Source organism: Cornus florida, unplaced genomic scaffold (genome assembly GCF_030987335.1).
Source record: "Cornus florida cultivar Cherokee Brave unplaced genomic scaffold, ASM3098733v1 CherokeeBrave_3.0.0_Hap2_Chr02, whole genome shotgun sequence".
Taxonomy (NCBI): domain Eukaryota; kingdom Viridiplantae; phylum Streptophyta; class Magnoliopsida; order Cornales; family Cornaceae; genus Cornus; species Cornus florida.
Window position 1 is genome coordinate 7,923,786 of NW_026775572.1, and position 13,906 is coordinate 7,937,691.

At 33.4% G+C, this 13,906-nt stretch overlaps 2 protein-coding genes across 2 annotated transcripts; one reads left to right on the plus strand and one right to left on the minus strand.

Annotated features, from left to right (window-relative positions):
• The first annotated feature begins 1,248 nt into the window (after positions 1 to 1,248).
• Positions 1,249 to 3,154, plus strand: LOC132293431 (polyubiquitin). Its single transcript, XM_059790915.1, has 2 exons — positions 1,249 to 1,409; positions 1,653 to 3,154. The coding sequence occupies exon 2, from the start codon at positions 1,653 to 1,655 to the stop codon at positions 3,027 to 3,029; it is 1,377 nt and encodes a 458-aa protein (XP_059646898.1). The 5' UTR covers positions 1,249 to 1,409; the 3' UTR covers positions 3,030 to 3,154.
• A 653-nt stretch (positions 3,155 to 3,807) lies between these two features.
• LOC132293430 (MLO-like protein 6) lies at positions 3,808 to 9,335 on the minus strand. Its single transcript, XM_059790914.1, has 15 exons — positions 9,001 to 9,335; positions 8,824 to 8,881; positions 8,455 to 8,705; positions 8,103 to 8,219; positions 7,952 to 8,012; positions 7,689 to 7,777; positions 6,885 to 6,959; positions 5,924 to 6,018; positions 5,627 to 5,676; positions 5,386 to 5,426; positions 5,134 to 5,307; positions 4,897 to 4,932; positions 4,713 to 4,780; positions 4,540 to 4,600; positions 3,808 to 4,397 (listed from the first exon to the last, which is right to left on the minus strand). Exons 1-15 carry the CDS (start codon positions 9,118 to 9,120, stop codon positions 4,014 to 4,016), a joined length of 1,680 nt encoding a protein of 559 aa, XP_059646897.1. The 5' UTR covers positions 9,121 to 9,335; the 3' UTR covers positions 3,808 to 4,013.
• Between the last annotated feature and the right edge of the window lie 4,571 nt (positions 9,336 to 13,906).

Genomic DNA, 13,906 nt, shown 5'->3' on the forward strand with positions numbered 1-13,906 from the left:
TTACATAAATTACAATTGAAATTAAATAGGTAATTGTTTAATTGAAATTCAATCAAGATGTTTTAAATCATTTATAGATAAAGTAATAAAATAATTACCAAATAATAAAATAAGATATCAAATAAAATAAATCAGGTGATTATTTAATTAAAATTCAATCCAAATGTTTCAAATTATTGAATTAATTACCAATTAAAATTAATTAGGTAATTGTTTAATTGAAATTTAATCATGATGGTTCAAAACATTTATAGATAAAATAATATACAGTCTACCAAATATTAAAATAAGTTACCAATTAAAATAAATCCGATAATTGTTTAATTGAAATTGAAATCAAAATGTTTCAAATAATTAAATAAATTATCAATTAAAATTAAATAGGTAATTGGTTAATTGAAATTCAATTATGATGTTTCAAATTATTTATAGATAGAATAATAAAATAAATTTTCAAATAATAAAGTAAATTATCAATTAAAATAAATTATATAAGTTACCAATTAAAATAAACAAGTTATGTTAAAATAAAATAGGTAATTATTGAATAACATATAATTTACTAATTAATAAAATAATTTATCAATTTAAATTAAATAGGCAATTGTTTAGTTGAAACAATCAAGATATTTCAAATCATTAAATAAATTACCAATTAAAATTAAATATGTAATTTTTTAATTGAAATTGAATCAAAATGTTTCGAATCATTTATAAATGAAATAAGAAAGTAATTTACCAAATGATAAAACAAAGTACCAGTTAAAATAAATTATATAAGTTATCAAGTTAAAATAAACAAGTTACCTGTTAAACTAAAAATAAATTTAATCATAGTGTAATTAGTTCATGGTTTTTTTTTTTTTTTTTTAATTTGATAATTTAAAAGAGACATTTTTCATGAAAATTTTGCGACTTTATGAAATAAATTATAATATGTAGTTCACGCAAATTTTTTTTTTTTTTTTTTTCAGTCGTGTATATTTTATTAAAATTTTTGTGATTTTATTAATAAATCATAATTTTGAAACCCTATACTGATTTTACTGTATTTTATTTGACCTTATTTTAGGATGCCGCCGCTCATAAAGTTCAAAGTTCAATAAATGGGTGTGTGGGTCCATGCCACAGTAAAGATATTTCAGGATAATCGCAGCGACAACCGAACCCTACCGACTTTTTTTTATTTTTTATTTTTTATTTTTGGTTAAAAATACCCTACCGACTTTGATGACCACATCCTTCACGTTTCTTCCGGACGAGTCCTCTCCGTGACCAAGTCGGCAATCTCTTATCGCCTATAAATACATGCTATTGCCTCTCTTCTCTATATCATCAAATTACTCCACTTTCTGTCTCTATATTCTATTCTTCAAAGGCAATCAAGGATTTCTTCGTTCTCTCTCAAGGTAAATCATCTTCTTAGTTTCATTGATTTTTAATCTTTGCTTAGAGTAACATAAGTTTTTGATTCATCACGGTTCTGGTTCCAGTCAACGTTGTGTTACAAATCTGTTGGTTTTTTTTGTTAGATCTGTCGATTAACGTCACAGATCTGTTGGTTTTTATATTAGATCTGTTGGTTTTAGGGTTTTCATTGGTTATTCTCTGTATTGAGTCCTTGTATTAATTGTTATCGGTTGTAATTACAGATGCAGATCTTTGTAAAAACCCTAACCGGTAAGACCATCACTCTCGAGGTCGAGAGTTCCGATACGATCGACAACGTCAAAGCCAAGATCCAGGACAAGGAAGGAATTCCCCCGGATCAGCAGCGTTTGATCTTTGCCGGAAAGCAGCTTGAGGACGGCCGCACACTCGCCGACTACAATATTCAGAAGGAGTCGACGCTCCATCTTGTTCTGAGGCTTCGCGGAGGCATGCAGATCTTCGTGAAAACCCTAACCGGCAAAACGATCACGCTTGAGGTCGAAAGTTCTGATACGATCGACAACGTCAAAGCCAAGATCCAGGACAAGGAAGGAATTCCTCCGGATCAGCAGCGCTTGATCTTCGCCGGAAAACAGCTTGAGGATGGCCGTACCCTCGCTGATTACAACATTCAGAAGGAGTCGACTCTCCATCTTGTCCTGAGGCTTCGAGGAGGCATGCAGATCTTCGTCAAGACCCTCACCGGCAAGACGATAACTCTGGAAGTCGAGAGTTCGGACACGATTGACAACGTGAAGGCCAAGATCCAGGACAAAGAGGGTATTCCCCCGGACCAGCAGAGGCTGATCTTTGCCGGAAAGCAACTCGAGGACGGCCGTACCCTCGCTGACTACAACATCCAAAAGGAATCGACACTACACCTTGTCCTCCGCCTTCGCGGTGGTATGCAAATCTTTGTGAAAACCCTAACAGGCAAGACAATCACCCTCGAGGTGGAGAGCTCTGATACGATCGACAACGTTAAGGCGAAGATCCAGGATAAGGAAGGTATTCCTCCAGACCAGCAGCGACTGATCTTTGCCGGAAAACAACTAGAGGATGGCCGGACCCTCGCAGATTACAACATCCAAAAGGAATCGACTCTACACCTTGTTCTTCGCCTCAGAGGAGGCATGCAGATCTTTGTGAAAACCCTAACCGGCAAGACAATCACACTGGAGGTTGAGAGCTCGGATACAATTGACAATGTCAAGGCAAAGATCCAGGATAAGGAAGGCATTCCCCCTGATCAGCAGAGGCTGATCTTCGCTGGGAAGCAACTTGAGGACGGCCGTACCCTTGCAGATTACAATATTCAGAAGGAATCAACTCTCCACCTGGTCCTCCGTCTTCGAGGTGGCATGCAGATCTTTGTGAAGACTCTGACTGGGAAGACAATCACTTTGGAGGTTGAGAGCTCGGACACCATTGATAATGTGAAAGCTAAGATTCAGGACAAGGAGGGGATTCCACCTGATCAGCAGAGGTTGATCTTTGCTGGTAAGCAGCTCGAGGATGGGCGTACCCTTGCTGATTACAACATTCAGAAGGAGTCAACCTTGCACCTTGTCCTTCGTCTCCGTGGTGGTGATTACTGAAAGTCCTCCTAGACTTGTGTTAAGTGTTTGATTTTGTGTTTTTCTTGTTATGTGGTTCTCTATCTATCTCTATCTATAGACGACGGTTTAAGGACGTGGAATAAAAATTGTGTCTGGTTACTATACATCTTTTCACGATTCTTCCGTTTTGCTTCTTTTTAAACTCTTATTACACGGTTGGTTTTATACATTTCGTGTGTAGCAAACTATTAGTGATTTTTCCATTTGTCTTTGAAATTATGTTCTGATGAGATTTAGAATTTTTAGTATGTCATAGCAATTTTATGCCAAGTTTGGGCAATGATTTGGCAGTAGTGATGGATATGAATTTGAATATGAATGTAGTAGGGCAAGTGTTTTGGTTAGGTATATTGAAACAATATACCATATCCACAAAAAAACAAGGCAGGAAATAGTTAGGTTTTGCAGATAAATCTACGCTTTGGTGGAGACAAATGTTTTATAGGAACTGGACAATCCTATTTGTTCAAATGCTTGGCATCAAACTTGTTTGTTACTTTTCATTACGGTATTTCTGTTACCCATGAAGTAGGTTTTGGGATATTTCCAAGTTGTTCACTGATACGTCCGATCACCTTAATTTATATGGTGTGAGAATTGTTGTTGTTGATAGAGATTGTTTTGGAGGAACATTCACGAGTTGTTTGCAACATATATAACTTCATATGGATCATTTTAATTTCACAGCTAGTATTCAAACTGTCATGCTAATATTTCCCCACTTTTTCCAGCTGTAATGTTGATATCTTATTCAAACTGAAGCAATCTGTGATTTGGAACAAGTTGATATATTTGAGACTTGAACCACTGTGTCTGGGATTCAATTGTACATTTGCTGGTAAAACAAACAAACTTGGTTAAGGAAAGACAACACTAGATCGTCTTTTGAAGTATTCAGATTCTTGATCTTTCGAATGAGAAATCTGTTGTACGTATGTCAACCGTGTGTTGAACACGGAGAGCCTAAGGGGCTGATACTGTGTAGCTCATCTCCTGAGCTTCTTTCTCATCTTCCACTATACAATGATTTTTAGACTGTTGAGACCATTGCTCGTCTTCGTTCTGGGGTGAAACAGAGCGTGAAGCACAGCCCTCAGCTTCCCAAACTTCATTGTCAAAGCTGGAAAGCCTTGGATATCTATGAACACTATCAAGCTCACTCCGGTAGTGACGTAGAAGATGAACAGGTGAGAAGCCATGCAGTGGAGTGGTCGGCCTACTCGGCAATGGCGTCACTGCGCCTGATTGGCGGTTCTGTTTGAGGTGTTTCTTTGCAGTTTGGTGCCAATTGTGTAGAGCCTTAGCCACCCTCTCATTGAAGATGGTTGGCTTCATGGTTGAACCCATCTGTTTTTATTGAGACAGTAAATAGACGACCATTGGAACTGATAGATAAATGAGACAGAACATAATGAATTATGGTAAAAAAAAATCAGACTATGGGATAACGTGTTATTGACAATTACACTACTGAATATTAGAGTCTGACCTGTGTTACCAAGGCATAGAGAGGGAGTGTTACATAGCTGCAAAGTATCTGTATGAGGATCCTGTTGAAATCATAATTATATACACACTCTGTATCAGCAACAATATGTTGTATTATTATCTAAACATGTGACCAGAGAACTTATTACTGCTATACTTGAGTATTGAACTCACCCCATTGATAACCTGATGACAATATCTTCCACTTTCTCATGAAAACAAGAGTGCAAGCCAAATTCATACTATAAAACACAAGATTGTTAGAGAAGAAAAAAAAAGAATCAACGGTAGAATTTGTGTTAGAGAAATACTAAAGCTTTGATTAGAGAACATTGAAAAGGAAAAGCTAATAACTTACCCATGCCCATACAAAGAAGGCGATTTGAAATGCATTCTGTGAGGGAAAAACAATATTATAAAGCAATATGAGTTAAATAAAAATAAAATGAGAGATGCAAATAATTGAAACAGAGTTTATTACATGGACAATGCTACTTAGAACGAAAATTCAAACCAAGAATGCTAGCCGAGTGAGATAAATGCCTTTACTAGCATCATTGTCGGTTAGATTGTTAGGTTTTAGAGGAAAGCACACCTGAAAGAGAACAAAATGGATGAGGTAGATTAGAAGACGAGGACGGTTGAACCAGAAGAGGTCATCACCAGGCTGAACCAATGGGACTCCCCTAACCACCTCTCCTCTGTCTCCAATCCTCAGCCCCATCTTGGTTATGATCACCTGTAGCTTTGTCCCCACCAAAAGGATTATCTGCACAGTAAGTATTGAGCATTAGATCAAGTTTTGTAAGACCCGGGAAAGATCCCAGTGTTTAAAAGTGATGCTTACAATGAGTGGAATGAAGGGTAGCCAATAATACGAATACCAGCCTGTTCACAAAAACAGCATATTATTAGGAATTAATTGTGCTACTCTTTAGCCATATATTTCACCATTATTGAGTTTGATCTCCGTTGATGGAGGGTGTTGGGAGGGATGGATTGGATGAAACCCTAATCCTTGTTATATTTGCTAGAAGAGATGAAGCTATAGTGACTAGAAATTAAAGATCGAAGCTGTATTTGCTTACCATTGGTATTGAATAGTAAGAACAATATTGCACAGAACCAGATTGTTGGGCTGCAAAATTGAAAGGACAAGTTATCAACGTTAGCATGAAATAATAATGTATATATTATTCATTTAAGTGAAATTTTGGTTAAACTATGATTTTTATTGCTAGGCATACTTAGTAGTGCAATTTTCCAACTAAACATTATCTATATATTTTTATACTACGTATTATTTGCTGCAAAATATATGAGATCTCACAATATATATGTTCAATATCATTTTACATTACAAAACAGTAAAATCAATGACCCACCTAATCCCTACAACGACTTTGGAATCTTCCTCAAGCGATCTCTTGATGTACTGGTGAAAATCAAAATTTATCTGACTCTGTGGTGCCAAATGTGCCTGAAATTAAGTATCACATAAAAATAATAATTATTATATCAACGACCGGGGCGGAGTCAGAATTACAAAGTAGAAAGGACTAACAATAATTAAACCTAATACAGAATTTTCATGCGTCAGTCATTTAATTAAACCTAATAATCTACAACCTTCAAACACATTTACGTACATTTCCAAACTCTAATATGTTTTCAAAGTTAAGAATCCACTAAAATATGTTTCATACAAGTATTAAAACAAACACCTACAAGAACGCAAGATATATATACATTCCTTATTAATAAATTCATATTAGAAAGTAAGACCTATGTGTTTCGCCCCTGACTATTTGTTAATCCATTATATAGTAAATTACCCAATTTATCAAAGAACCATCAAGTCATCAACAAAACTTTTATTTTTATTTTTTTATTACAAGAATAAAAATCAATATTTCACTGGATTAACAATAATAAAACATTGAGTCTAGGTCTTTTTCTATAAACTAACAATGTGTTTGGTTTGCTGGACTGGACCTATTATGTTTTATTATAGTTTTTTTTGTGATTGAGTTTGTCCATTGTTCGTGGACTTGCTTATATTTAAGGCTTGATCTTTGTAAATTTTATAACTCTTTTTATTTATAAATATACTATGAATTGGACTGATAGGAAGAGGAAGAATAATACATGAGTTTATAGGAACAATAATATTATTATTATTTTTTTTTTCCTAATTGGACCTGGGCTATAGCCCAGGTTAGCCCATTACTAGTGCTTCCCCTGATCAGCAATATATGAAATTTCACTGATTCGATATGATTAACAAAAGAATGGTCTCAGAGACTCAATTATATAGTGACTCGATAATTTTTATGAAAAACTTACAATAATAAATCCATGGCGAAGAGTTAAATAGTCAACCTCTGGAACTGATCTAAAAAACTGTCGGAAGAAACAAACCTGCAATTTTTAGAAAAGATAGGTTGGTTTGGCATTAATATATAGCATCATCATGTTGATGAATTTTGATCAGCTAAAATATACAAAGTTTATATTGCAGAGAAAAATGGCATTAGATCATTCTACAGAAATTCTAAACCTAATAGCGTATGAAAGAAGTCATAAAAAACATAAAAGGCATTTAGTACTAGAAAAAAGTCTTCAATTAGGATTATTAAATGACATGGCAATAAAAGTCTTATTTCTTAATCATGGATTCAAAATGTCTTTGACACATACATACCATTTAATGTCCTATCATCCCTAAAGTCAAGTCAAGACTGAATAATATGTTACACCTACTGATTTAGATGCTCTGTTTTGGTGTAATTTTGGAGCAGTACAATGTAGCATTGTAGTTGGAATTGTTGTGGCAGGAATTGTTGTGGCAAAGCAGCACCAATATAATATGTATTGTTACATATATATGTGTGTGTTATATTTATATAATGTGTGTGTAAATATATAAATATGTGAGTGTGTGTGAGAGAACTTGAGGAACATCAACAACATTAACAAATATGAATTAAGCTTCAATTGTGCTTTGCAAGGATGTTAGAAGTAGTGCAATACGCAACAGTGTTTATATATATGGATCATCTTAGACATAAATATTTCAGTAAGAAGCTGAGAAAATAATCACTAAAAAAATAAATTGTAAAGTAGAAATTAAAATTTTTTCTTTCTTACTATCCAAAGAAGAATGGGTGATTGACTCCAGAAGTGGAGGTGCCTTCTTCCAAACGACGTCTCTCTCGCAAACCTAAATCTCTCCGGATCTGCAAAACACACCTCATTTCACTCCATATTTCATCGTTAATCCTAATTGAATCATTTTTTAAGTCACTGTCCCACAAATTCTTAAAGATTATGTCTAACAATAGTAGATTAATGATGGTCAATTTGTTTCAAAATTGAAGAAATAAGTGCCAAGTTTGTCAAAAATTAATTACCGTGTGAGAATTGATATTCGCTTGTCCTCGTTCCCATTTCCCATGACTTCCACTTTCTCATCTACATTCCATTGACAAAAACACATCAATTCCTGTTCGTTGTGTGTGTATGTGTTTGTGTGTGTGTGTGTGTGTGAGAGAGAGAGAGTACCTTTAATCGACCTAAAGCCAAAGTGATAATACCATAAAGGATGTGGGAAACAGCTAACACGAAGATGAATATGTGCAGTTGGTGGATGCCATAAGTGGACACAAACGGAACTTTACCCTGCAATTCAAAATTCAAGTGCACCAAAACACACCTCAATCTTACAATCTTAAATCTTTACAACGCTCAAAATCAATTACTAGAATGCAATGGCTTCTTGATTCCCTTCCTCCCAAATTTTTACGAGTTCCAAACAAAATGATCATAAAACTATAGAAACATCAATTATTCATGTTTTTATTAGGAATTAAGTAAAAAAAAAAAAAAAAAAAAAAAGAATGATGGGAAGTCATGCCTCTGCACATTTGCCATACTTAGCTGCGGCTAGAACACGTCGATGATCGTCAGTACTCCAGCCGGAGGAGTCGGAGAAAGCAGCAAGAAGCCTTCTTCGTCTGTTGTCATCTGCATCCTCCATGTTATCTTCCATGTCGTCGCGGTCGCATGGAGTCCAAGTATCTCCAATGGCCTCTGGTATACATATTTCTGATATTGGTCCTTGTCCCACTGTTAGCAGCAGTGATATAAATCCCAATAGCATAAGCTCTGTAAGAGAAAGAGGCCACCATATATATCGTGGTTATATATGATGAAATTAATCAAGTGTCATGCATGAATATTTTTATATAATTAGAGAACAAAGTGTGACAGATTACTATATAACCTGATTTAATCTTTTCTAGTGCTTCAAAAAGGGCTTTTTTGTTTGTCTTTGTTAACCACTGCATGAAACAGAAAGCTTACATTAGAGAATATATTATTCATATATATGTTACATAATATAGTAGTAAATAGCATCATTAATTATATACTATGTAATATATATATAGCATATAAGTACCATTCCAATTAAGTGAATGATGTGTTCGATGACGATTGAAATTGCAACGAGCACAAAACAGACAACTGCAACAGCCCATGTTGGAGTTTGCTCCAACGATCGATCACCTGCTGATGACATTTTCTTGTTTATGGTATGTAAAGTGGCACTAAGTTTATATATATAGAATTTGGAAGCATATATAAACAGCTAAACTAGTAGGAGATCGAGCTTCAGAATATGATAAAATAGAAAGGCCATCACGTAGGAAAACATTGTGCAACAGTCCTTTGGGGTCTTTATAGAGAGAGAAAGAGAGAGAGAGATGAGTGATTAATCGAGGCAAATATTTTAACAAATTTATGGACTTTTAGCAAGGGGAAAAGGAAGGAGGAAAATGAGAGACAATTGACCTTAGACTGGTTATTGGAGAAGAATTAGGGGCTGAATGATAGAGATGGGTGCTTAATTGAATGAGTAAATATGTATTTGGACCAATGCCTCCTTTTTCTTGGCCTTGCGTGTGTGTGTGTGTGTGTGTGACTGTGTGGTGGGGAAGGTGGTTTAAAGAGCAGATCTGCTTGATCATTTATCAGAAAGTTTTTGTTTTTATTTTTATTTTTATTTTTTATTTTTTAATATGTGAATTTTGTAACAGAAGGGTACATGAATATGTGGCTAGCTTATATTACATCCGTTTTAGTTGGTGGCAATTCATTTACCATGTCCCAAACATTGTGCTGCAGAGCTCATTCTTCTCATTTATTTATTTATTTATTTCCAAGCATTGCTCTTTCTTAACTAAGGTCTTTGGTTGAACCTAATACTTTTACCAAGGTCTTTTTATTTACTATATATAAAAATATATTTTTTTTGGAAGAAGGGGGAGAGTCAGTAATTATTCTAGTCCCACATGCAATTATATACCAATTGATTTAGTGTAGACAGAGAGTGTTTGTTCTGTATCGAATGAAAAAATGAACGGATATAAATGAGTGGGTATGCAATACTACTTAATAATTTAAACTTTTGAGTAAATAGGCAAGCGTCCACCCGTTACAGTTGGTATTAGAGCCAGATACAATCATTGATCCGGTGTCACTTCAAGCGCTCGGCCCGGGGGGCGTCCGGGTTTGCAGCCCAGGTAGGCAAGGTGGCATGAGCCGCAACGAGGGCGTTGCGAGTTCGGATGGGAGAGAATGTAACAAGAGAGAACTTGTCACACATCGGATCCAGATGAAGAAGTGAATGGGTATAAATGAGTGGGTATGCACCCAGAGATTGAAAGAGAGACGATGGATATTGATGGAGGTGGGGATCGGTGGAGACTGATTTGTTAAGGACGCTAGGTAACAAATGTGGGGTTGTAAGTATAGGGGGTAAAATTGACAATTGATATGTTTCAATATTTTGATTATTTTTATAATATAATAATGAGGATAGATAAGGAAATTCACAACAAAATCTAACAAAAGGGAAGGTTTTTGTAAAAAAATGACAAATTTTTGATTTAGTTACAATTATATCAAACCTCGTGGAGATCATTGTAGGTTGTCCTATTAAAAAAGAACAAAAATGTCAAGGTACATTAGGGCCCTCACTTACGTATAGGTCTGTCGTGAACGAGGGTCTTCCATTCACACTCATTCAGATAAATTTAGAGAATGTACCATTTTGATCTTTTATTGAGCCTATCCTTTTAGATATGGATTTTTGTGGACTAAAAATTAATTGTGGATTTTTTTTTTTCTTTTTCGGAAAGTAAAGTAAGAATTATTTCTTTTTGTTTGAGATAAAGAATTAAGCAGCTGTAGCAGATTCCACGGTAACAGCTCTTCCACTGATTTTATTTTCTTTCTTTCTTTTCATATTTTATTTTCAGATAATTTTACTTCCAAAATATGTCTGATGTCTCAGATATCCCATCAAGAACTCTATAAAAATGATATATTTGAAAATTAAACAGTTATTGACACACACATATACTACATAAAGTTAAAGGTGACGAGTATAACTGAGTTGTCATGACTGGTAATTAAACGACAAGTATAATCATATAAAATGAAAATATTAAATATTAAATTCTATTTTTGGTTTATTCCCATATGTTTATCTTTGCAAACCTAGTAACAGTGACACATAGTACAGAAAACAGACAGACATACCCGTGGAAGTACTTTAAGCCACCTAATACAAAATCATTCCACAAATATATGCATTATAATAAAACTGAAGTAGTTTAGTGCAATTTTTCATTCTTTAAATATAAATATATTGTTAGAATTGGATGATTCATTTTATTACAATTCTAAACAACCCCATTAGAAATATATAACACTACAAGAAAACACAATTTTGCGGCACTTATAATTTTAAAATGAAAATAAAAATTATAGCTTAATGGTGGTTCCAAAATCATTTTCAAGTTTGAATAATTTTTTTAAGAAAATATCATGATGGGAGAATTCTTATTACACCCTTTATTGGTTTAAAAGGCATGATAAGATCATCTTTTAAATTATGAACTAATCAAAATCAATTGGCGGACCATCTCAAATCGTTTGATGCAATGCAATGGAGGCGTGAGATTGTCGACTTTGTGATATTGATTAAGAGTCTACTCTAAAACTAAATATTTCATGAAATTATTGGTTGATGACTTTTAGTGGTCTAAATGGCCCTTAAATGTTTCAACAATCTATTATGTATCAAAATATACGCTAATTTTCTGTATCAAGATTTGGATTCCATTATGCAAAAATATTGCAATAAATTAATAGTAGTGATTTATAAATTGAATTCGATGTCCCGCCACTCACTCACATAAATAAAATTCGGTCTCCGAATTGAACGGTCAAATTATTATTTATAAATTAAACATGGACTAGTAAAGCACCCAAAATTATCAATTTTCATGTAAAGGATGCTAAAAAATTATGACTTTCTTTACTTTCCTAGTTCATGTTTAAGTTATAAACTAAAACTTTGAATGGTATTATGACAAAATAAAATTTATGTCTTTAATTTCAAATAATTAAGAAAATACTTTGTTATTAAAATTGTTGTTTTCTTCTATATATAGATCTCACTCTTTCATAAATAGTTTCCTTTTACACCTAGTGGTACACTGAATCATATTAATATTGTCTCGTGTGATGTGGAGACTAGCTAGGAACTTAATTTGATTTTTAAGAAAAAATAAGAAAAAAAAATTTAGGGTACGTACAATTGTATGAAATTAAAGAATCGAAATTGAGATTTTGTAAAATTTTAAAAAAAATTAAACTAAGATTTTCTCAAATTCTACCAATTCTAATTTTAAAACTTCAATTTCATACAACCTAGTAACTATAATACCAAAAATTTCTATTCCTTTATCCTAATAGTTGACATTAGGTTATATGATTGTGTGTATTACTATCACGTGGCTTGGCAATAACTTACTTGTTTAGAATGAGAATGCCATTAATGGACTGATCGAAAATGAAGAAATAATTTAAATAAAAACATAAATAGAAAGAAAGAAGAAGAAATATCAAGATTTATTTAATTTTTATATGACTGCTGATTGTGACATGCATGGATATCTTACATACAGGGAAATATATATATATATATATATATATCCTAATTAATCTTAAAGGCGATTATATATATATCGCTTAATTGAACCGACCTCTAATGTCGTGCACGAAAAGAATACATTGCTCTCATATAGGATTCATACGATTGATGGAACCATTTTAACAAACTATTTGGTTTCAAACACGTTGGTAATCCTATTGAACTTTTTGCATGATCCATTAAACGATTTTAGAGATGATAGATAGTTCAAAAAGATGGAGCATTTGATCAAAAACAAATAAAATGAAATATATTATTGTGAATTTTCATTTCTAGAGAATTCAACATTATTTTATGTGAGTGAGATTGACGTAATCACGATGATATAATATTAATAACATAATAATAAAATTAACTCCACTCATATAAATTAATTAAAATTGTCCGGACTCTCAATCATCTTCCTGTTCATTTACCATAAAAATGGATTTAAAAAAAGAAAAGAAAAGAATCTATATGATTTAAAGGCTTTGCAGTGAGTTGGCTGGCTTATTGGATGAGTCCCTAAATACTTAGTACCATAATAGAGCTAACTAACTTTTTGTCGAGTGTTTTTTTTTTTTATTATTTAAAAAAACCTATCTATGTGAGCTATTATTTATCGATTATGAAAATGTAATATTATCATTTTTGTTTGGATTGAATTATGTATGTAATCACAACATATATGGTCCCACAAGAGATAACGTAACATATTTATGATATTGAATATTGACTGGGCACGTATTGTATGACTTCTTATCCTAAAAACAGCAGAGGCATTGAAATTGTAACGAAGGGAATTTGTCAATGAATTCAGGTAATGGTCCAAATTAAGAGAAAATGAGATTTGGTTGATTCACCAACAAGGTTTGTTGAGGCTGTCTACTTTGTCTTCATCACAATTTTGAAAAATGACCCATTGCAATTGGTTCATGGACAGTTGGTGAAACTTCAATCTCCATGTCCCAATCTCTATTTAAATGTAACTTTATTCAATTTTACTATTTTGAAAAGCCAGCGAAGAGTGGATCTCCTCTTCATATTTCTTATATATATATAATGCGAGTAGCTAAAACTGATTGGTTTTTTGTTATATTTTTTCAAATGGGCTACACGTTGAACAGCCCATTCAACGTGCGGCCCAAGAATCGTACTGGGCTCTTTAGGCAGCTCTTCACAATAGGCTAAAACTGTCAACCCACTTCTTTTCATCCATTTGGGCTCCAAACTAAACCAAAAAAAAGATAAGTGAATGGCCCACTGTCGTAGTCCAATTGGAATCATATTTTTTTTTAACAAAAAAGTGGCAAAATGAGAGTTG

Bases quoted from the DNA above. Each gene is read 5' to 3' on its own strand.
- LOC132293430 (XM_059790914.1), bottom strand. From the start codon at position 9,120: ATGTCATCAGCAGGTGATCGATCGTTGGAGCAAACTCCAACATGGGCT. The intron at 8,882-9,000 runs GTACTTATATGC...TGTTTCATGCAG, and splicing joins TCATTCACTTAATTGGAATG to TGGTTAACAAAGACAAACAA. The intron at 4,601-4,712 runs GTGAGTTCAATA...TGATTTCAACAG, and splicing joins GTCATCAGGTTATCAATGGG to GATCCTCATACAGATACTTT.
- LOC132293431 (XM_059790915.1), top strand. From the start codon at position 1,653: ATGCAGATCTTTGTAAAAACCCTAACCGGTAAGACCATCACTCTCGAG.